This window comes from Scylla paramamosain, chromosome 34 (assembly GCF_035594125.1).
Source record: "Scylla paramamosain isolate STU-SP2022 chromosome 34, ASM3559412v1, whole genome shotgun sequence".
NCBI classification, from domain to species: domain Eukaryota; kingdom Metazoa; phylum Arthropoda; class Malacostraca; order Decapoda; family Portunidae; genus Scylla; species Scylla paramamosain.
In genome coordinates, this window is record NC_087184.1 from 16,267,720 (window position 1) to 16,292,719 (window position 25,000).

Here is a 25,000-nt window from a genome sequence, read left to right on the forward strand (position 1 = left end):
TTCAGGGGAAGAAACTCGTCAAGAATTTTGTTTGCTTCCTCGTGTCATTGTTTTGAGTGGAATGCCTCGTGATGGGGATGGGAAAGTGGGGGAGTGGGAGGAGGCGGGGGCGGGAGGGAAGTGGGAGGAGGTGGGAGGTGTAGAGGAAGGAAATGAGGATGGTAATGGGAGGGAGGGGGGAGATTGGGAGGGGAAGGGGAGGGAAAGGGGGATGGGAGGGAGAGGAAGGGTAGTTTGGGTCATATGTCTTTTAATAGTGATGGAATGGGAGGGAATGAAATGGAAAAGGGGAGAGGATATGGTTGGGTAATGAGAGAGAGAGAGAGAGTGAGTGGTTCTCTCTCTCTCTCTCTCTCTCTCTCTCTCTCTCTCTCTCTCTCTCTCTCTCTCTCTCTCTCTCTCTCTCTCTCTCTCTCTCTCTCTCTCTCTCTCTCTCTCTCTCTCTCTCTCTCTCTCTGCTTTTGTCGGTATCTTGGCATAGCTGGGCCTTATTAATCCCTCTCCCACCATCCCTCTCCCTCTCTCTCCCTCTCCCCTTCCTTCCATGGTTGTATTGCTAATGTATTTTACAGGTTTTTTACTGGAAAGCGGCCAAAACTGACTTCCATAATGGTTAATGGTCCAGAACAGCTCTTCCTGGCACCCCCTGCTGCTTATGGGGGGGCTGGGATTGGCTGGGAGGATGGGGCGTAGGTCTGGTAGGGATGGGAGTCACTGGGAGGGGATGGGAGGGTGGGAAAGCTATGTGAGGCGGTTGTGGGGAGCAGGAGTCAAATTATAAGGTGGATTAGTGAAAGTGGAGGATGTTTGTGGTGAGAGGAGAGGAAGTGAGGGATGGGAGAAGGGTGTAAAGGAGACTGGAGGAAAGTGGAGGGGATGGGAGGATGTGGAAGAGATGTATGAGCGGAATATTAGGAATGGTTGATGTTTGGGGTGAGCAGAGAGGGGGAGGTGTGGGGAGAGTTTGTTTGGGAGAGTGCAGGAGGTGGGAGAGTGTCTAGAGCCTGTGGGAGGAAAGTGGAGAGGGGTGGAAAGGGTGTGATGGGTGGAGGAGGAAGTATTGGTGAGAGTGGAAGAGTTTAGGATGAATGGAAAGGGAGGGAGGGGTGGGAGATTGGTGGATAGAGAGTGGGTGACGTGGGGGATTGTCTGAAGGATGTGGAAGGAAGGTGGAAGAGGAAGAGGTGAGAAGGATATTGCGTAGAAGTGGAAGAGATTTGTGTTGAGAGAAGAGGGAAAGAGAAAAACGAAGAAAGGGAGGCAGGCGGAAAAGGAAGAAATAATAATAAAAAGAAAAAAAGAATTGAGAAAAAAAGAGAGAAAGAAGGAAAAACACAAAAAAACATGAATTAGAGGCAAAGAGGAAAGAAGTGAAACGATAACACGACTAAAGGAAAGGAAGAGGAAAAAGGAAAACTAGAAAGAAAAATAAAATAGAAGAGGATAGTGTGTGGAGGCAGGAGAGAGAGAGAGAGAGAGAGAGAGAGAGAGAGAGAGAGAGAGAGAGAGAGAGAGAGAGAGAGAGAGAGAGAGAGAGAGAGAGAGAGAGAGAGAGAGAGAGGTGATAAACTGTAGGATATATGTTGACCCAGGATGACCCGGCGGGGAAGGATGAATGAGCCTTCTTGATGTATGACCTCCACACCCATTCATCCTCCCCCCCCGCCAGTCCTCCCCAGTCCTCCCCAGTCCTCCCCGTTCAGCCCTTCTCCCCTATTCTTCCCATTAAGAAAGTCTGTTCCGCCTCCTCCTGCACCCAGCCAAGCCTTCCTCTCTCTCTCTCTCTCTCTCTCTCTCTCTCTCTCTCTCTCTCTCTCTCTCTCTCTCTCTCTCTCTCTCTCTCTCTCTCTCTCTCTCTCTCTCTCTCTCTCACAAAATCAATAAAAAACTTAATTATTTATCTTTTCTGTTTTATATCACTTTCCTTTATTTAGTTTTATTCTTTACTCTTCTCTTCTCTCTCCTTCCTTCCCTTCTTGCTTCTTCTCTTCTGCTTTATTTTGTTTTTTTCTTCGTTTAATTCCGTTCTTTACTCTTCTCTCCCTCTCTATCTCCATCTCTCCCTCTCGTTCTCTCTTTCTTTCTCCCACTCCTTAACAACAGCAAAACAAAACAAAAAATAAAGAAAATTAAGACAAGATATTTACAAACTCCTATCTTTCCATTGTGTCTTTAATTAATAAGGATTCTGTTCCGTGAAATTTGATAAGGGCTTAATAAATTCTAATATATATTTCGTTCTTTTTTCCTTCCTCTCTTTTTTCCTCCCACTCTTCTCTATCCTCCCTCTCTCCTTTCTCTCTCCACTTCTATCTTTCCTCTCCTCCTTCCTCCACTCCTCTCCCTCCTCCTTCACGAAGCGTCAGATTGAGGAACAGAGAGAGAGAGAGAGAGAGAGAGAGAGAGAGAGAGAGAGAGAGAGAGAGAGAGAGAGAGAGAGAGAGAGAAAATGAACAGACGAACACAAAATAGGATAGATAAAGAGGAGTCTAAATATTTCGAATTTGGACTGGACTGCCTCTCTCTCTCTCTCTCTCTCTCTCTCTCTCTCTCTCTCTCTCTCTCTCTCTCTCTCTCTCTCTCTCTCTCTCTCGCTCTCGCTCTCGCTCTTTCGCCTGCCTACATACAAGAGTTTCGTCCATTAGATTAGCACAATGAGTCAATTCGATAATTTTGCTGCCTTCCTGCCCTGAACATTTCTATAATTTACCTTCGCTTTGCTGTTGTGCCAGTTTGCTCTCGATTCAATTTTCCGCCATCTCTGCAACTATTAGTAATTCTGATGCTGCTCCTCCTGCTGCTGTTTCTCCTGGTGGTGGTGGTCGTGGTGGTGGTGGTCGTGGTGGTGGTGGTGGTGTTGCGTGTTCTAGTGTTAATGGTGATGTTTTTTTATTTTATTGGGTGGTTTTGTATGGCCGTGTTTCTTTGATTGGTGGTGGTGGTGGTGGTAGTAGTAGTAGTAGTAGTAGTAGTAGTAGTAGTAGTAGTAGTAGTAGTACTGATGCAACAACTACTACTACTACTACTACTACTACTACTACTACTACTACTACTACTACTACTACTACTACTACTACTACTACTACTACTACTACTACTACTACTACTACTACTACTACTACTACTACTACTGGATAGGTTAATGATGAGGCAGATTAGGTCAAGAAAGGTCAGATTCCAGTGTTTTCTGACATTCCACGTGAACTTTGCATGGCCTTTAACTAAGATTCCCTGCGGTCATGAGGAGGAGGAAGAGGAGGAGGAGGAGAAGGAGGCGGCGGCGGTGGTGGAAGACCTCTTGGGATACGCAGGTTTTTCATCCATATGCTGATTAAAAACTTTCCCGCACGAAGGAGGAGGAGGAGGAGGAGGAGGAGGAGGAGGAGGAGTCGCTCATGTGTGGTCATATTAATTGCATTTCTGGCTTCCTCCCTTAATAAGAACAAAACTTACTATTACTTCTGCTATTTACCCTATTTACCACCACCACTACCACCACCACCACCACCACCACCACCACCACCACCACCACCACCACCACCACCACCACTGTACTGCTATAAAAAAGGCAGTAGTAGTAGTAGTAGTAATAGTAATAATAATAATAATAATAATAATGATAATAATAATGAAAGGTAACATCAAACAACAGAAATATGATAGCTTACTGAGTAAAGCCACTTAACACAACATGAATTTGTAAAAAGACTCAAATATTTGTACGACACACACACACACACACACACACACACACACACACACACACACACACACACACACACACACACACACACACACACACACACACACACACACACACACACACACACACACACACACACACACACACACACACACACACACACACACACACACACACACACACACACACACTTGTTTATGCCAGTCACGTTAATGGCGAAAACAAAAACAAAACAAAAAAAAATATATGCATAATTTGGCGTTCTTTAATTTGTTTGCAGAAAAAAAAAATTAAGATAATGAGGCAGGAAATAGAGAACGATGTGTGTGTGTGTGTGTGTGTGTGTTTGTGTGGGGGTGGGTGGGTGTGAATATTTACGTCATATTTGCAAGAAAAAATACGTGACAGCAAATATTCAGCCCAAGTTTTCATGTCGTTTATGAAATATTCAACATGTGTTTGTGTACCGCTTAGGAATCGCCATAAGAGAATATATCTTATACATTTTTCATGGCACTTTGTCACTCACGCCTCAGTCTTCCCTTATTCACCACCCGCATAAAATATTGATAACGTGTGTACTCTCAAGTTACCTGGAGGCAATGAATAACCAGTTCGTGTCTTCGCTTCTTCATTGTTTCTTTCCTTGCTGTTTCTCTTTCTTTGTGGGTAAGTTAGGGCAAGTTAGGTTAGGTTTGGTGAGGTTAGGTTAGGTTAGTACATCATTTTCTTGTTATTTTGGTTAAGTTAGGTTGGGTTGGGTTGGGTTGGGTTGGGTTGGTTAGGTTAGGTTAGGTTAGGTTAGGTTAGGTCAGGTTCGGTTGTTATATAATTTTCTTCTTGTTTAGGTTAAGTTAGGTTAGGTTAGGTTAGGTTAGGTCAGGTTCGGTTGTTATATAATTTTCTTCTTGTTTAGGTTAAGTTAGGTTAGGTTGCAACGTCATTATCTTGTTATTTTGGTTAAGATAGTTAGCTTCCTACATAATTTTCTAGTTATTTAGGTTAAGTTAGCTTGCTGTGTTTTCTTTTTGAGCCATTTATAGAATTGTTTCTTCCTGAATCCGACTTGTGGTTTAAACTGAAGTGAATAATGTACGAGTATTAACTTATATATTACAAAAGTACACACATGTTTGCAACTGATAAATTTATACATTGTTTTCCCTTACCGCCATTCATTCATTCATTCATTCATTCATTCATAGATAGGTATTTTTTTTATTGTCCTTTGTATTTCCTTTATTAATTGCTTATATGTTATTCTATTCTATTTTTTTCTCATCCTTTCATAAGTAGGCTCTATTCGTCTTTGTTTTTGCCTGATTTTTTATTCTTTTTACTTTCAATTCACAAGTATTTTTTTCTCTCTCTTCAGTAACCATTCATAAGTCACTAAATCTCCTCTGACTCATTCATAAGACGTCCATATGTTGCGCCACCCTTTTCTACCCCATTTTGTTCCACTAAATTCGTTTCGTCCTCTGCTTTCTACTCCTACATTACTTTAACTCATACGTGACCTAGTTCTTGTCATTCCATTTTCTTTGACCCAATTATACTATGGTCTTTTTTTCAGCAATTTGTCACCCATTCATAAAATCTGGACCTGGATCTCATCTTTATAACTCTTTCCCTCTCTCCTTCCCGCTCCCTCTTCATATCTCCCCAGTCTCCCTCTCCCTCTATCTCCATATCTCCCTCTTTGTCACCCGATTCCCCCTCACCATTTATTCACAAAGCTCAGAACGAAAAAAAAATAAATAAAAAGGGGACTGGGAGAATGAATAAAACAAGGAACAATACAGTGAGTCCAATGGAAATACGTTTAGTATATTCCACGGCCCAGGAAATACGGTCACGGGCAACCGGCTTCCTGTTTTCTGTTTATGAAAATAGAAATGAAGAGGGAGGACTGCAGCAGAATTATTGCCACAAGGGTCCTTCTGCTGTATTGGCTGTTCTGAAGGCAGGCCCACTCCACCAGTGCCCCTCGTGACTCAGATATTAAGGGCCTCGATATTACTACTGTAGGAGGCATGGCGGGGCGTGACGAGGTAGTAGGGTTGAGAGAAGGGGTTTCTGAATGAATAATATAAAGGTAGAAGAGGTTTAAATAGGTAATTTTTTTGTTGTTGTTCTTGTTGTTGTTGTGTTTGCAGTAGAATTGAAAAGAAGGGGAAATTTATGAATGGGTGGAAGAAAGGGAGAAGAGGTAGTAGAGTTGATAGGAGGAAAGATTTCTGAAGGGATAATATAGAAATAGAAGTGGTGTTAAATAGGTGTTTTATTTATTTATTTATTTATTTATTTATTTTTTTTTTTTGTGGGGTGTGTTGTAGAAATTCAAGAGCAGAGAAGTTTTTGAATGGAACAAAGATAGAAGAGGTGAAATAATTTTGGATTTGTTGGAAGTAGAGTAAATAGGAATAGAGATTTCTTAATGGATCAAATGTGAACGGAGGTAGAAGATTTGAAATGAGTAATAGAATTTCTTTTTTTTAATATATAGACTGAATTAGTTGAAGAGTTGAAACAAGAATAGATCCAGATGTATCAGAATAAGTAAAATTGAGCTATAAGAGATTAAATGAACTAGGGATGCTTTGAATTGAAATAGTCGAAAAGCTGAGACGATAATGAATGGATGATAAAATATAGAAGAACTAAACGCTCTTAAAAAACAAAGGTTAATTTTTTTTTATATAGTTTGAGAGAAATGTTCCAAAAATTGTTAAGGAAAGTACCAGAGAATAATAACCACACAAAAACTGAAAGGCACATGTTTTTGGAATGCTTGGCTCGCCCATTACGTCTACAAAAAAGACTAACCAAGTTTTTGTGGGTGTTTTCCTCATTTTATACCGAAAAAAAACTCAACTTAGAACTCCCTTATCAACTGTACTATAACTTACAACTACTATCACCACCATAACCACCATGACCGTGATAGGACCACTTGTAAATCCCATTGCCATTAAAAAATAAGCTGTCAAAAGTGGATGAGATAAAAAAAAAAGCAAACATTTCATGATATAGAGTTTTAAAAGACCTGGATTTTTTCGTGGTGATAAATTGTGCTTTGTAGAAAAAAAATTAAAGAAAAGTATTAAATAAAACCAGCTAATAATGGTTAAAAATGGTTAAAAATGGGAAGAAAATACGCTGATGACAAGAGAAATTCATTATGGACTAAAAAAAGAAAGAAAGAAAAAAGAAAAAGAGAGAAAAAAAAAGTACCCTACAGTTTCAAGTGGTGAAGAGGGTGTCGAGGGAGAGAAAGGGTTAAGATGAAAGAACTCAATAAATTTACCATATGAATAAAAAAAAAGAAAAAGAAAAAGAAAATGTAAGAGAGAAACATTAATTAATAATATTTGATGAGAGAAAATGAAGCATGAAAGAAAGTTGAGAGAGAGAGAGAGAGAGAGAGAGAGAGAGAGAGAGAGAGAGAGAGAGAGAGAGGGGATGCAGTGGCTGTGAGAGGGAGCTTCAGTCTAATCCTGCCACTGATCCCTCTCTCTCTCTCTCTCTCTCTCTCTCTCTCTCTCTCTCTCTCTCTCTCTCTCTCTCTCTCTCTCTCTCTCTCTCTCTCTGCAGTAGGGGAGTTGAGGGGACTTTTTGTTGTTTACTGTGTCACTACCATGAACCTTTTAGTGAGAGAGAGAGAGAGAGAGAGAGAGAGAGAGAGAGAGAGAGAGAGAGAGAGAGAGAGAGAGAGAGAGAGAGAGTACGAGTCAGGTTATTCTTAAAACCTCAATATTATCTGAACTTTTAATTATTTTCCCTTTATTTTCTTTCTCTCTATTGTTTTTCATCCATCTTCCTCATTCCTTGAGGTGAGTGGACGAAAATACATCTCAGGTTCTCATTATCTCCCCAATTATAATATTTTAAAATGCAGTGGCGGTTCGTTCGTTCGTTCGCCTCTAATGATCCGGTATTCAGGTGGCATTTTGGGATGCTTTTACACTCTCAATTGATACCTTTTTACCTGCCAGAGTCTCGCCGGATGAACGTCTGAGTGTGAGTATGTATGTAAGTGTGTGTGTGGGATGTGAAGCTTTGCACGAATCTTAGTAACGGTTAGCTGGCTTCCTCAACGCATTACTCGTTTGTTTTCCTGGTTTAATTCACTCCAGTTTTCCTCTCCTGCAAGTTATATCTGCCTCAGTGTTCTTGGATTCACTTTCTGGCCGGCCTTGTGGCGTGGCGTGGCTTGGCGTGGCTTGGCGTGGCGTGGCGTGGCTTAGCGTGGCTTAAAGAGTGACTAAAGGGTAGAGGGACTTGAAATGTAAAAGAAAGTGCAGGAAGAGTGGTTACGAAGGAAGGATATATGCAGGAAGCGAAAAAAAGGTGTTAGGTGGGAGGGTGAAGAGCGGGAGAGGGAGGAAGGAAGTGTATGTGAGTGAGGAAAGTGGAGGAGGAAAATGTTAGGAGGTGGAGTGGAAGGAAGGGGGGATAAGAGGGGAGAGGGGAGAGGTGGAGGAGGAAAATGTGGAAGGTGGAGTGGAAGGAAGGGAAGGGAAGGGAGAGATAAGAGGTGAAGGGCAGAATGGAGTAAAAGTGAAGGTGGGGGAGGTGAGAGGGAGGAAATGGGAGAGAGGAACGTGAGAGGGAAGGAAGAGGGGGAGAGGTGTGGAAGTAGACTATGATGGTAAGAAATTTGTAAGAAGATGAGCATTTTGTTTTCATATTACAGAGAAAATATGAGCAAATGGAAAGTATTAAGAGGGAAGGTATAAATGATCAAGAAAGAAAAGAAAAGTACGTGTTTATTGAAAGGTATGAAAGATAGATAGATAGATATAGATAGACATATTAGCCACGGAGGAGGACGAAGGAGCAGGAAGGGAAAGGGATGAATAGAACAAGAACAAGAACAAGAAAAAGGAGGAGGAGAAGGAGGAGGGAAACAAAACACAACACTCAACAAAGATACAAAACTAACCAAGTAAAGAGTTATCAGGCAAATATTGGACTAGACTCAATGATGCAAAGAGAGTATAAAGAGGAAGAAGAAGAAGAGGAAGAAGAGGAAGAGGGTGATGAGTGACTGTGGGTTCTTCTGGCGGTAAACTTGCCCTTCTGATACGAAAAAAAAAAAAAGTTTTCATCGCGCCTCAAACTTCATTATCACAGTTTACTCTCCAATGTCAAGAAATAGCTTGCGAGACTAATGATGGAAATTTGTGCCCAACCCGAGGAGAGGACGTGGAGGGGGGAGGGAAGGGATAAGGCGGGGTGAGGCAGGGTAGGGGGGAGGAGCTAGGGGGTGTGACAGTGTGGTGGTGTGGTGTGAGGGAGACAGAGGAGATGACGCGGGGGAAGGAGTGAGGTGGGGTGTGGTGGTGGTGGTGTGGTGGTGTGTGGGAGAAGTGGGGATGGGGAGGGGGATGGGGTGTGGTGAGGTGGTGGTGTGGGGACTTTGTGGGTGTGGGGTCGTGGGGAACTGTGCGTGGGTGTGGTAGGTCTTGAAATCCTTGGTAATCTATCCTTTTGTAATCTAATTTTTATTTATCTCATGTAATGTAATTGAACATAACCATAACTTTATGATAATCTAGTATATGTAATCTAATTTCATTTATTCGAACCTAAAAACTAACTAGTCTAACTTAACCCAACCTAACCTGACCAGACCTAACCTAACCTAACTAATCCAATCTTGAACCTAATCTAACCTAACCAGACCAAACCTAACCTAACCTAACCTAACCTAACCTAACCAGACCAAACCTAACCTAACCTAACCTAACCTAACCTAACCTAACCTAACCAATCTTATCTTAAACCTAACCCAACCTAACCCAGCTAACCCTAAGATCAAACCACATACACTTAAAGGCTTGAATAACTTCACCACTCCTTTGCCTCTCACTGGTGTCTCTAGCAGTTACAACCCTAAGCTACACCACCATTTTATTAAGCTTGAGGGGAAGCCGTGGCAGTCGGAGAGTACAGAAACACGCTGAACATGCAACACAAAGCAATACAGAACAGCGCAACACTCTGGACTACACGCCGCCTGCATTGTTGTACGAAACACTGGAACACTAAGCGACAACACTGCACCAGAGAGAGAGAGAGAGAGAGAGAGAGAGAGAGAGAGAGAGAGAGAGAGAGAGAGAGAGAGAGAGAGAGAGAGAGAGAGAGAGAGAGAGAAACCCCGACCAACCAACAAACCGGCCCCACCACAACGAAACACAACAGGGCAATAAAAACAACAACAACAACAACAACAACAACAACAACAACAACAACAACAAGAGTCAGTGTCGTGCCAAGGGGCCGTTCAGGCAGAGTCGGAGCTTCGGTGTGATTCGAACTGTCTCATTTGGATCCGAGTGAGTCCTTTTTTTTTTATCCAGTGAACCCAAACCGCTGAGGCGAAGGGGAGCAAGGAAAAGGACACGGAGGGGACTAGGGGGAAAGGTTGGGGGGCATTGGGTAGGCATAGGAGGGCATAGGATACGGAAAAGCGATAAATGTGAACAATGAATGGTTTCGGCGTTTGCTTAAAATGAGGATAAAGTGAATTGATGAATAATAAGTAAGGAGGATGAATAAATGCCTGGGTTGGCTGGTGGGTTGGTGAGTTGGGTCTTCTTTCATCGTTACGTATACAGCAAAATGTTTTCAGGTAACCCGATGCGTGTTTTGCAGCGACGAGGGAAAAATTTTTAAAGTTGCTTTTGGTGTTTTATTATACGTCCTCCTCCTCCTCCTCCTCCTCCTCCTCCTCCTCCTCCTCCTCCTCCTCCTCCTCCTCCTCCTCCTCCTCCTCCTCCTCCTCCTCCTCCTCCTCCTCCTCTTCTTTTTTGAGTGTTTTGGAAATAGTAAGTAATCTTGGACGCGGCGGGGATTCGCTTTCCAAACTTTACGGTGCTGTTAATCAGGATTCATGGATAATTAACTGATACCTCACCAAGCCGCCGCCGCCGCCTCCTGTTCCTCTTCCTCCTCCTCCTCCTCCTCCTCCTCCTCCTCCTCCTCCTCCTCCTCCTCCTCCTCCTCCTCCTCCTCCTTTTCCTTCTCCTGCTCTTGCTTCTCATTCTTGTCCTCTTCCTCCTCCTCCCCTTCCTCCCCTCCCGGCGAGCGAGCGTCTCCCAGGGCGGCGGGGACCTTAATGGCCTCTGCGGGCCCCTCACTTCCCGCCCAGTGCCTGCCGTCGACACAAACGCCGCCTCGCCTCCACATTCTTCACCACCAAATTAAAGCACAATTTCTCGGATGCGGAGCTTCGGCGCCTTTTAATTTGTACGTTACGCCGCGCAGGTATAAGGTGGTGTGTGTGTGTGTGTGTGTGTGTGTGTGTGTGTGTGTGTGTGTGTGTGTGTGTGTGTGTGTGTGTGTGTGTGTGTTGGTTGCCTGACTACCTGGCGGGGTAGCAGCAGCAGCAGCAACAAAGACAGAGGGCGGCTCACTTACCGTCGTGTGGACTGTAAATGTTGAGGTAGAGGCAGTCCTCGCTCTGGTGCTGCAGAAGGCGCCTGAGGGAGGCCAGCTGGGCGGCGCGGGCGGGGGACTCCTCGTCGCCGTGCAGCTGCGGCAGGGGCTGCGGGCAGGCAGGCGGCAGCTCCGTGCAGCGCCGCACGCCGTCCCAGGGCAGCGGGCTGCTGGTGGGCGTGAAACGGCCGTCGCCGAGGGGCGGCGAGGCGTAGGGCACGCCCAGGAACACCTCGACGGGCGGCAGCGGGTACTTGGCGTGGTGGCGGATGAAGCCCTGGATCTTACCGTACTTGGTGGTCACCGTGCGGCTCAGCACCTGGTCAGGATGGCTGCCGCTCACCACGGCGCTGGCCACCGCGGCCCACACCACCCACGCCACGCCCATGCTGAGGCTGCGGCGCTTCACCGGCACACCCTGGCGGCACTCTGGACGTGGGGGGCGGCGGTCCCCTGTGGGCGGGTGGACTGGCGGGGCCCCGGAGCCAGGGCTGCTGGCGGGCCCATCGTGGCTGGTCCGGGTTGCTCCCCTCCCCCCGCCACCCCTACCACCGCATCCCCGCCCGCGTCAGCCTCAGTAAGCCGCCTGATGGTCTGCTCCTCAGACCTCGCCACCTGCTCGCCGCGGCCTGTGCGGGAGGGCGTCAGTGCGCGGGCTGCTCACAGGAGGGGGCGGGGACAGCCTCACGCCGGGCCTCGAGCTGCTCCTTGGCAGAGGACGACTCATGTTCGGCGCGAGGCCACGACCACCACCCGCGCCGTCACGACCCGGCGCCGCGACTGTCCTCACTCCTGTAGGGAGAAACAGTGGCGATTAATTAGGACAGAGGAAGAGTACTGTTGATAGATGAGGCGTGCACGCGCACACACACACACACACACACACACACACACACACACACACACACACACACACACACACACACACACACACACACACACACACACACACACGAGCATTCAGTATGGATAGGTTGTGGCGGAAACTTTCCTCTCTCCCAGCCTGAGCCACAAGACATCTTAATGTAACCAACACGGGTAAAGTTTTTCAGAATCTTGCTCAGAATAAATTAAACTTGTACAGTACTTACCAACCATTTCCCCCATCACCCCTCACCCCTTACCCCTCACCACCCACCTGTCGAGTTGATTGTGACGTCTTTCATCCCACTCAGCGCGGCTCACCGTCTCACCTCTCAGACCCCACCACCCCGCTGCCTCCCATTGAAATCCACTCTGCCGTCTCTCTATACAGCTTTCATCACTCGTTCCTGAAGTAATACTAATGCGTCTTTGGCCTGAATGAAAATGGTGTCCTTTCATTCATGTTTTTCTCTCTCTTTAATATGGGGATGTAAATAAGAAAAAAAAATATCCGCTACTTTTATGCTATATCAATGTTTGTGAATATGAGAGAGAGAGAGAGAGAGAGAGAGAGAGAGAGAGAGAGAGAGAGAGAGAGAGAGAGAGAGAGAGAGAGAGAGAGAGAGAGAGAGAGAGAGAGAGGCTTGCTTTAATGTCACTCCCTATAAAGAGTTGAGTAGACAAGAGTTCGAATCCCGCCTGGACAAATTAGTTAGAGTTGTGTTAATGTGCCTCTTGAGACAGTTCAAGTCATAGGAAGGTGGAATGACGGGGTCAGAGGAAACAAATGTGGGAAAGAGTGGGATATGGAGGGATAAGAATGGATAGGAGAAAATACGTAAGTGATGAGAGAGAGAGAGAGAGAGAGAGAGAGAGAGAGAGAGAGAGAGAGAGAGAGAGAGAGAGAGAGAGAGAGAGAGAGAGAGAGAGAGAGGGGGAATCATATTTTATTTCCCAATGTAATTCCAAATGTCGGTGCATTTCATACATTTATTTACCCTTTTTTCCCCTCTCCCTCTCCCTCTCCCTCTCCCTCTCCCTCTCTCGCGCTATTACATCGACAGGAAAAAAAAAAGGAAAAAAATCCTGACCACTTACATTTTCATCATGACGAACGGCCATTAACTAATATTCTATCAGTGAGAGGCTGTTTTATTTTACACACTTTTTCTTTCTTTTGTTCTTTTCTTTATTTCATTTATTTGTTTTTTTGTGTTTTTGTGTTTTTGTTTTTTTATTTTGTCTGGTTCTTTTTTTTCTTTCCTTATTCTTTTTTGTTTGTTTGTTTCTTACTTTCGTCCTTTCTTTTTCGTGTATTACCTCGAATCAAATTCTCTCTCTCTCTCTCTCTCTCTCTCTCTCTCTCTCTCTCTCTCTCTCTCTCTCTCTCTCTCTCTCTCTCTCTCTCTCTCTCTCTCTCTCTCTCTCTCTCTCTCTCTCTCTCTCTCTCTCTCTCTCTCTCTCTCTCTCTCTCAACCCTTTTTTTCCCTCCAGTCACCTCAAAACACATCACTTTCCCCCTCTCCCCTCTCCCTTCCTCCCTCCTGGTCTGTGTAACCTTAGAACGGTGAGAATTGAAGGACGTCTTGATTAAAACCCACCTCGTAGCAGCAGCGTCGGGGAGGCACTGGGTGTGGGGAGGGCGTGTGCAGTGTTGTGTTTCCCTAGGGAGTGGAGTGACCTGGGGCTCCATTGTATGCTAAGAGGGGCTGAGGAGATAGAAGGGATGAGAAGGTAAGGATGGTGGTTAGGGTACGTGAGGAAGGAAGGAAATGATTTGGCTGGGAAGGGGCTGAAGGGATGGGAAGAAAAGGATGGGGTGGTTAGGGAACGTACGTATGTTAAGTGGTGAAGGGATGAGCATGATGGGATGGGATGGGAAGGAAGGAGGAGTTAGGGTAGGATACGTGAGGAAAGAGAGGAATGATAGGGCTGAGAAGGGGTGAAGGGATGGGAAAGAAGAGATGGGAAAATAGGAAAGATTACTTGAGGATGGAGGGGGAAGGAAGAAGGAAAGCAGGAAGGGAAGGATAAAGAAAGAAAAGTGGAAATGATAAAAATGCTGGAAGGAAAGAAAATAAGGAAGGAAGGAAGGAAGGGAGGAAAAAATGAAAAGACCTTGGAAAAATAGAAGGAATGGAGCAAAGGAAAGGAAAAGATGGTGAAATAATAACACGTATAATGAAGAAAAATGAAAGGGAGGACATGAAAAATAGGAAGAAAGCCAAAAGGAAAGAAATTCAATGAAAGATGGAACTGAAAAAAATAAATAAAGAGAAGTATACATAAAATTCATGGAAATGCATAGAGAAACATAGAAAACGTAAGAGAACCTCGAGGGAAAGATAGAAAACGGGAGAAGGGAAGTGGATGGAAGAGAGAAACGGTAGAGGGGAGGTAAGGAGGGGGAGGGAGGGAGGGAGGGAGGGTTTGTTTCACTCACACTCCGTTAATGGAGGGAAAAAGTGGAGGGAAGTTGAGGTTTTTGTCCTGCTCTCCATATTAATGCGTGGGGACATTCTTCTGGTGGTGGTGGTGGTGGTGGTGGTGGTGGTGGTGGTGGTGGTGATTTGCAGAGATGTTTTGTGGTGGAAATGTGGAAGTGGACTGGATTATTTTCTTTTCTCTTTTCTTTTTTTTTATTTAGTTGTTTTCATTTTGTTTTTATTTTTTTTAATTCATTTTGTCATGTTTTATGGTGAGGTTGAAATGTATGAATGCATGTATTTGCTGTTTTGTTTTTGTTTTTTGTTATTGTTTGTTTGTTTGTTTGTTTGTTGTTGTTGTTGTTGTTGTTGTACGTGGTGGTGTTTGTCTTTGTCTTGTTGTTTTTCATCTTGTTCTTCTTGATCTCTTGCTCTAGTCCTTGTTTTTGTTCTTGTTCTTATTCCTGTTATTGTGTTCCTCCTCTTCCTCCTCCTACTTCATCATCATCATCATCATCATCATCATCATCATCATCATCATCTACATTTTATTCATAACTTTCAATCCCCAAACGAAACCAGATTGACCCCCAAAAAATGAAGTGAATTCCCAGTACAACATTTTAATCCAGTCTGGAATCAATACCAAACTGAGCCTTTGCAAGTTTCATTCCCTCCCTGCCTGTGAAATTTAATATTAACCATTAACCAAAGTCGTGACGCAAATAGGCAGGAAATTAAAGCATCTCAGTAAACCCTTAATACACGGCCATCTTTTTTTTTTTTTTTTATATATATATAAACTTTCACAATTTGCCTGAACGTTGTGATGAAAACTTTTACCATTTACCTGACTTACGTTTAAGCCCCCCACGCACGCGCGCACACACACACACACACACACACACACACACACACACACACACACACACACACACACACACACACACACACACACACACACACACACACACACACACACACACACACACACACACACACACACACACACACACACACACACACACCTGCAGAAAAAAAAAAAAAAAAGGTTTCTGTGTTACCTTCATACTTCATAGTCTTACTTAAAGAGTTTGTTTGCTTTACTTAGCACGCACTTCACGGGTTTAAGTGTAGTGAGTGATGTAAGTAGTTTGTTTTCACCGTCTGCTGTTTCATGTGTGCAAGTAAAGTAGAAAAGTATGACATGAAGTACAGTTCTATTTATTTATTTATTTATTTTTATTAAGCTTTATGTAAGTGCCTGCATATTTTACTTTACCTTTTATGCATCACTACTACTACTACTACTACTACTACTACTACTACTACTACTACTACTACTACTACTACTACTACTACTACTACTACTACTACTACTACTACTTGGAAAGCTATTATCAGTATTTTCACCTCGAATATTAGAGCAGTGAAGAATTTAAGTGTCATTTTTTTTATTTTTTTTTATTTCAGCTAAAATGGAAAAGTAGGAAATACAGGTTTTGTTTATTGTACCTAGTAATTTTATGTACGTGTTGATTGTTGTAGCAAATGTAATACGGGCAATTATTTTTTTTTTAATTTTCATTTTATTTGTTATTCATGTACGTGTTAATATTTTTAGGAGCAAACGAAGCCTTTATTCCTCTCTCTCTCTCTCTCTCTCTCTCTCTCTCTCTCTCTCTCTCTCTCTCTCTCTCTCTCTCTCTCTCTCTCTCTCTCTCTCTCTCTCTCTCTCTCTCTCTCTCTCTCTCTCTCTCTCTCTCTCTCTCTCTCTCTCTCTCTCTCTCTCTCTCTCTCTCTCTCTCTCTCTCCTTGTATCTTCTTGCCCTCCTCATCTGCTGACTTCCGGGACTTCAACTTTGCTCATGTGGAACGCTCTCAAACCGACCTCTTTGAAATACCCATGGAATGCAAGACCAACCTCCTCCTCCTCCTCCTCCTCCTCCTCCTCCTCCTCCTCCTCCTCCTCCTCCTCCTCCTCCTCCTCCTCCTCCTCCTCCTCCTCTCTTTCCCGTTCGGTGCTCGACTGGAAGGAAAATGTTTGAGGGGGTGGTAGGGGGGAAGGAGAGGCTAGAAAATGTAAAAAGGAAAGAGATGAGGGGAAAAGTAAGAGGAAACAGAAAGGTATCGAAGACTGATATCCACACACACACACACACACACACACACACACACACACACACACACACACACACACACACACACACACACACACACACACACACACACACACACACACACACACACACACACACACACACACACACACACACACACACACACACACACACACACACACACACTGTCATCTCTCTCCTCTCATTTTCCCTCATTGCCATCTCCTCCTCCTCCTCCTCCTCCTCCTCCTCCTCCTCCTCCTCCTCCTCCTCCTCCTCCTCCTCCTCCTCCTCCTCCTCCTCCTCCTCCTCCACTTTCCCTCCTCCACTTTCTTGAGCCAGGAAAAGTGAGGTGTGTGGAAGGAAACTCAGAAAGGAGACCAAGGGAAAAAAATAATAAAAAAAGATGAAATTGAAATGGAAAGAGTATTTTTGAAGCGTGTTTGTGACTGGACGGGGAAATTGTGGTGGTGGTGGTGGTGGTGGTGTTGGTGGTGGTGATAGAGCAGATGGTTGGCTTGAGTTGATATTGGAAAAGATTATGTGGTGGTGGTGATGGTGGTGGTGGTGGTGGTGGTTGTTGTTGTGTGGTTGGTTATTAATTGTGGTAATGGTGTGGTGGTAGTGGTGGTAGTGGTTTTGTAAGATTTGCAATAATAGTAGTAGTAGTAGTAGTAGTAGTAGTAGTAGTAGTATTTTTTTTCTTTCTAGTTTATTTTGTCGAGTTTTCTGTCTGTCTGTCATTCTCTCCGTCAGTTTTGGTGTTCCTTTGCCTCTTCCGTCCGCCATGTTCTGTCCATCTATCTTCCTCTGTCAGTTTTTCAATCCGTCTTTCTGTGTGTCTGTCATTTTAGTTTGTCTTGTCATAATATCTTCTCCCTCACTGTTTGGCTCCCTCTGTATCTGTTAGTCTCTCTCTCTCTCTCTCTCTCTCTCTCTCTCTCTCTCTCTCTCTCTCTCTCTCTCTCTCTCTCTCTCTCTCTCTCTCTCTCTCTCTCTCTCTCTCTCTCTCTCTCTCTCTCTCTCTCTCTCTCTCTCTCTCTCTCTCTCTCGCTTGTGTTCTTAGATAAGCACATGAAATCCAGCAGCAGCGAGAGAGAGAGAGAGAGAGAGAGAGAGAGAGAGAGAGAGAGAGAGAGAGAGAGAGAGAGAGAGAGAGATTTGCTTTCATGCTTTCGTGCTTTCATTTACCCGTGTCCTTCCGTCTGTTAATACGTATTGCCAATGAATTGCGCGAGAGGAGCGGCAGGAGGGGGAGAGGAGAGGGAGAGGCGCGGCATTAGGGGTCGGGTACGTGCGGTAAGTAGCATGGAGTGGCGCGTAAATGTATCGACTTGAATAACGCATGACGGTATAGAAATATTGCGTCGCCATGGGGATAAAAATTTGTAAAGTGGAAAACAGAGCCCGAATTGCAGAGTGCTTTTAGTGTGAATGCGAATTAGTTTTTTTTTTCTTTCGTTCTCTTTTTTTTTGCTTTCACTCTCTCTGTTTCTCTTTAGTTCTCGTTCAGTCTCTGTCTTTCTCTTTCTCCTTCTGGGTTTGTCACTTAGGTAGAGATATTGGGTAGTGCAAGAGAGAGAGTGAGAGAGAGAGAGAGAGAGAGAGAGAGAGAGAGAGAGAGAGAGAGAGAGAGAGAGAGAGAGAGAGAGAGAGAGAGAGAGAGAGAGAGAGAGAGACGACCAGAAAGAAAAAAAAATAAAACGTTTTAAAATATAAAAAACACGAATTTGCTGCTACACACACACACACACACACACACACACACACACACACACACACACACACACACACACACACACACACACACACACACACACACACACACACACACACACACACACACACACACACACACACACACACACAAGATCGCTAGGGAATCTCCGCGTAATGGAAGGGGAATTAATTGCTGGTCTTCCAAGATTAGTCACGCGGAACACAACACTCTGACCTTCGCAATGTAAACAAACACTATTGGAGCGCCAGGCAGCCAGGTAGACGGGTAGACAGGTAGATAGGACTAGCGGACAGGTAGACAGGTAGACAGAAGAGTTGATGGATAAATGGCATGGGTGTTACAGGAGAGTTAGACAGCTTAGAGCCGGGTAGACAGATAGAGGGAATGGTAGACAGGTAGACAGGTAGATAGGACAGGTAGACAGAAGAACAGATGGGGTAGGTGTTATGGGAGAGAAAGACAGCTGAGAGACTAATTGAAAACACAGGTTGGTAGATTGACTAACTGATAGACACATGTTATTTTAATGGACATATAGACAGATAGACAGAGGAGCGAAGAGAAAGAAGGTATTGTGGGTACCATAATGAAACAGGGGTGAGGTAAACTGAAAGGCTGATGGACAGAAAGTGTTGTAAAGAGACACATAGAGACAAGGACAGGTAAAAAAGAAGGGCAAGAGACGGAATAGTTATAATGGGGCAGATTGGACAGATAGAAGGAAGGGCAGACAAAGTATTACAGTGAGATAGATAGGCACTTTGACAGACAAGCTAAGAGAGAGAGAGAGAGAGAGAGAGAGAGAGAGAGAGAGAGAGAGAGAGAATAGCTGCAATGGGCTTTAGACAGAGTTGTAACGAGATAGGTTGACAGAGACTGAAGGTAAAAGGACAGAGGACAGTTGTGATATGACAGTAGGGGGGAAATAAATGGGAAAGCTTTGGTTAGAGTTGTTGCAGTGATGGGACACACTCTGGATGTAGTGAAGTGGTGGATATCATGTTACTCTTTGGTCTGTTCGTGTGTTTGATGCAGCGTGTTGGATTTGCGAGTGAAAACAGGTTGATCTACTGGTTTTTTTTTTCATGGTTCGTGTAGGAAATGTATGTATTTTTTTTTTTTTTTCCTATTTTTGTTGTATGTAATGTTTGGATGCTAGTCTTTGGTTTTTTCTTTGTGTTCTTCGTCTTCAAATCTTCAAGTTGATCAATCCCTTTTTCTTGGTTCGTTTAGGAAATGTTTACTTTTTTTCAGTTTTTTTTATTTCTATTTTATTTCCTGTCTTTATTCTATGTACATTTTTATTTTACTTCTCCTGTTTTATTTCCTTCTTCACCTTTGCTGTGTTAATTTTTTTTTTTATATCATCGTTCTTTTGTCTTCAATCTTCCTTTATCATTTTTTTTTTCATGTTTTTCTCTTCCTTCTTCTCCTTTCACTGTTCTGCCCTGCGTCTTGTACTGCTAGTAATGTGGAACAGATAATGAAAAAACTCGAAGAAATATTTAAAGGTCTGTTGCTGTTTGGTATCGGTAGTTAAAAATTTTCTCCTTCTCCCGTTCTTCCTCCTCCTCCTCCTCCTCCTCTTCGTTCTTCTTGTTATCCTATCTACTCATATTCGTAACTCATTCATTTTAAACACCACAGCCCTCATTATATTCCCACGGCCCTCATTATGCTCCCACGGGTCGCGCCTCCTCCTCCTCCTCCTCCTCCTCCTCCTCCTCCTCCTCCTCCTCCTCCTCCTCCTCCTCCTCCTCCTCCTCCTCCTCCTTCTCTTCATTCACTGTACATGTCTGTCTGTCCGTCTGTCTTGTCTTGCACTCCAGGTCATTTATTTTTGTTATGTTTGTTCCTCTTCCTCTTCCTCCCCCTCCTCCTCCTCCTCCTCCTCCTCCTCCTGTTTCTCATTCTCGTTCTCCTCCTCTTCCTCCTCCTCCTCCTTCCTTCTAGTCTTTTTTTCTTCTCCAAATCCTCCTCCTTTTCATTGCCTCCCTTCTCGTTACTCCTACCTTTCCTCTTAGTCCTCCTCTTTCCTCTCATCCTCCTAGTCATTCTTCTCTTCCTTCTTGGTATTGACCTTCCTCATGCTAATCTTCCTCCTCCTCCTCCTCCTCTTCTTAGTCATTCCCTTCCTCTTCTTCCTTAACAATCCTGCTCTTCCTCCTATTCCTCCGCCTCCTCCTCACCCCTTCCTACTCTTTGCTGCTAACCTTCCTCCTCCTCCTAGACGGGCTCTCTCTTTCCCTCCCTCCCGTTAAAAACCACCAGGGAAAACTCTTACTGGCGTGGGCAAATAATTTTCCCTCCAACCAAGAATTGTTCGCTCGAGGCGCTGTACTGAAGCTGAATTGGGAAGACGTCGACAGGCCGGGGCAGTGTGGGCGGGGATATAAGTGAGGGAGAAAGAGTGGAAGAGAGGGAGAGGGTGATGGCGTAATTGTTTGTGTGTTCCTACGAGTTTCTTAGTTATTTCGGATGTTTATGAGAGAGAGTGGGAAGGGAGAGAGTGAGAGTGTGTTTTTATATAGTGTCTCTCTCTCTCTCTCCCTCAATCAAGAAGGGCTGTTGAAATATTATACGGTCTTTGATGATGATGGAAATACGAACAATGGTGATAATGACAATGGTAATGATGGCAGTGATAAAGAAAATGAAGCGTTGTATAATTTAACTTGATTTTCTTGCTCTTTAATAATGAATGAGGAGGAAGATAGTGTAATAATGCGGATATACTTGGTAATAATAGTAATAAGAAGAATTTCAAGATCATAAGTAGAGTTTTATTTAAGTCGTGTTAGAAAATAATAGTAGTAGTAGATTTTGAAGACCTTAGAAGATAGTAGTAGTAGTAGTAGTAGTAGTAATAGAATTTCAAGTCACCATAGAAAATAATCCATTCTTTCTCGTGTCTCATATTTATTCATATATTTACTTATCCACTTATTTATCCATCTAATTTTAGTGAGGAACGTCAATATAAGCAAATTTTCCTCTTTTCAATCTTTCTTCTTGTCTTTTTTAACCTTGGCCGGCTTCCCAATACATAAATATCAGCAATACTCGTGTTATCTTCCCATCTGCTTCGTCCCTTCCAATCGCCAACATTATGCACTGATCACCGCCCGCCTCCTGTTGCCTCGTGTTGCCTCGCCTCTTATCTCGCCCCGCCAGGAAATTGGAGCAAGATGAAGAGAGAGAAACATGCACACGAGGAAGCTGAAGGAAAGGTAGGAAAATATACAGACTAAGCAACGAAATATCTGAACTCGTTAATGATATTGATTGAGTTCAGATTTTTAGCGTATAAAGAGTGATGAGAAAATTATGAATGAAAGGTGAGGAAAATATTGAATGCACTAATGAAGGTGAAGGAAAATGTATATATAAGGTGAGAGTAAGTGATTAGGTATCTGGAGTTGTAATAATATAGATTCAGAGTTTTCCTACCCCTCCAAAAAAAAGCAAAAAAAAAAAAAAAAGAAAAGTGAAGGAAGATAAAAGAAAATAGAAGTGGAAGTTAAAGGAAAAGGAAAAATAAAAGTAAAAGATATTTTTTGAACCAGTAAATAATATAAATAAAAAAAATTGACACCTCTCCCTTCCAAAAAAAACAAAAAAAAAACAAAAACAAATAAAAACAAACAACATCCAGACACAAAAATCACGAAACACACACACACACACACACACACACACACACACACACACACACACACACACACACACACACACACACACACACACACACACACACACACACACACACACACACACACACACACACACTTCCCCCACCCAAAAAAAAAAAAAAAAGAAAAGAAAACATCATAGCACCAAAGAGATTTTCCCATTATTTTTCCTCCCACTCGTCCCTTCTTCCCTGTTCATAACCTGGAAATATCACCGGTGGAAGCAGGAATCCTTTACAGAAAACACAGAACAGCAACGCTCGGCAAATCTTTCCCTGAATCACTTGCGTCTGTGAAAGAAGAACAAGTGAACGCATCCAATCCGTATTTCAACCATTTTTTTGAGTTCTTTTTCGTTTTGCCTTTGTTACTCTTCCGTCCTTCACTGTGGCCGGGCATGGGAAGAGGATGAGAGATGGGAAGGACGATGGGAGGAGGAGGAGGAGGAGGGGGGCAGCCAGTACGTGAGAGAGGGGAGCGTGTATGTAAAGGAGAAGGGGAGAGAGAGAGAGTGAAGGTGGGGGAGTATGAGGGGAGCGTCCAGTACGTGATGGAAGGGAAGTTGTATGTAAAGGAGAAGGGAAAAGAGTGAGGGAGGGCTGGGGTGAGGGGAGACAGGGGGTGAGGGGAGACAGGGGCGAGGGGAAACCAGTACTGGCAGAGAGGAGGCAGGCATGGAAAGATTCTTTTTAAGGTTTCCCTCAAAAAAGTAGAATCTGTTATCTTTCTTTATATTCTTCAGGTTAAAAGTGTTTTTCGGTAAGACTTTTGATGAATCTACCCACACTCCTTGGTGACTGGTATCTTCAGTTTGCCCTATTTTTCATCATTTTATTTAACCATTTAGCACATATGAATAAAAAAATTGATTAGCTGTTTTATTTATTTATCTTATTTATTTATTTATTTTTACAATTCTGACGTGAAAGTGTATCCCAGCAGCTCTTTCTGACATCTGGACTGTCCTTTATACTGTACTCTTGGGGACAGACACATTCAAAGGGCCTGTTTCAGTCTATTTTGTTGCTTTTTGTCCAGAGACTTACAAAAAAGAAGAAAAGAGAAAAAGGCCTTTGACATGTGGGCGGTGTGTTGTCTGTCTGTGTTCAGTGAAAGATGCAGGTACAGACAGGTAGCAAGAGCAGGGAAGACTTGTGGTTAGGTTAGCTTAGGTTAAAAGTTAGGTTATGTTATGTTAGGTTAGGTTAAGTTAGATTCAGGTTATGTTATGTTAGGTTAGGTTAAGTTAGGTTAGGTTAGGTTAGAGACAGCACGAGCAACAGGGTAGGGAGGGAAGTGAGAGGCTCTGATTAGGATAGGTTAAGCTAGGTTAGGTTAGGTTAGGGTAAGTGAGGTTAAGGTTCAGTGAGAGGTAAAGACAGGTAGCGAGAGAAGGGAAGAGGTCTGGTCAGGTTAGGCAAGGTTAAGTTAGGTTAGGTTAGTTCGATGAGAGGTGGAGGTACAGACAGGCAGCGAGGGAAGGGAAGAGCCTGGTTGTCCTGTCCATATTTATAGACTTCCTTTCTTTCAGGTTTAGGGAAAGCTTTCACCTTCCCTTCCCTTTAGTAAACTTGATAGGGAAGACCACCACCACCACCACCACCACCACCACCACCACCACCACCACCACCACCACCACCACCACCACCACCTCCACCTCCTTCTCCTCCTCCTCCTCCTCCTCCTCGAACTTTGACCTTCTGTCTTGTTCTTTTTCATGTCCTTGTTCTTGTTGTCCTTGTTGTTGTTGTTGTTATTGTCCATCTTGTTTTTCCCATGTTCCTGTTCACGTTTTTGTTCTTGTTATTGTTCTAGATCACCGTCGTCGTAGTAGAAGTAATAGCAGTAATCGTCTCCCTCCTCCTCCTCCTCCTCCTCCACCTCATCCACCACCTCCTCCACCTTTTCACCCTTTCCTCTTACAGACATCTAATAGTGCACTCCCAAAGAACGTCCCTTTAAAAACCTAAAGATCTGCTACTGTGTTCCTTTTCTTCTTTTCCTTCCCAGTTTTTTTGTCCCCTTTCTCTCTTACTGCAACCAAAATATTCCCTGATAAACTAAAAATCTGCTGCTGTGTTTCTATCCACCACCACCACTACCACCACTCTGTTAGATGTCATTGGTGCTTGTTTGGGGCAGAATCCAATATGATCGGTCCTTGGCGGCAGGGATGGCGCGGCTTATCCATTCAGAGCGCCATTGAGGGACGCGACGCACTTTTTTACAACTCAGGGCGTAAGGAAAGCTGTCCATGGGTCGTCTCAATAAGTAATATATTGTGCAACACTTCGTTCAGCATCTCCACTACTCCAAAGGCTCCAGTTGTCGTTACGCGGGTTTTAAGGATGTTTTTTTGTGGTTCTAGTGACAGATTAATAAGATTTCTACATTATTAACAGATGAAACAGGTTTTTAAGGGCGTTTCTATGGTTCTACTGACAGATTGATAAGATTTCTACATTTTTATCAAGGGAAACGGCTCTTAAGTGCGTTTATTAGTTCTAGTGATAGATTGATAATATTTCTACATTATTAATAGGAGATACACCCTTGAGAACCCGGTTAATCGTCTCTGTGGCCTTTGCAAATAGTCGTGGTGAATGACACGGGTTTTTAAGGATGTTCTTACGGTTCTAGTGACGAGTTAACAAGACCTCTACATTATTAACAGGAGAAACACTTGTAAACCAGGCCAACCATCTCTGTGGCCTTTGAAAATAGTCGTGGTGAGAGAGAGAGAGAGAGAGAGAGAGAGAGAGAGAGAGAGAGAGAGAGAGAGAGAGAGAGAGAGAGAGAGAGAGAGAGAGAGAGAGAGTTTCCGAACACCGGCCAAGGACACGAGGGTGGATCATCCCACAAGTCGAGCTTCTCTGGTTATTGCGGATGTCTGAGTAATGAGATGGAAAGGAGAGTGTTCCTGGGATATCCTGCGTACGGAAGGAATCTGGGTAGGAATTGTGGTCCGGTATAGTTATGTCCTACGTTATGAAGTCTTTATATTTCCG

At 43.8% G+C, this 25,000-nt stretch overlaps 1 protein-coding gene across 1 annotated transcript in view; it reads right to left on the reverse strand.

The window, feature by feature from the left end:
- The window catches only part of LOC135090288 (neuroligin-4, X-linked-like), a 150,777-nt gene that overhangs the window by 47,527 nt on the left and 78,250 nt on the right, over positions 1-25,000 (reverse strand). The window contains exon 2 of the mRNA XM_063986932.1: positions 11,132-11,941. Coding sequence (XP_063843002.1) covers positions 11,132-11,537 — 406 coding nt within the window. The 5' untranslated portion in view covers positions 11,538-11,941. The remainder of the gene's footprint in view (positions 1-11,131; positions 11,942-25,000) is intronic.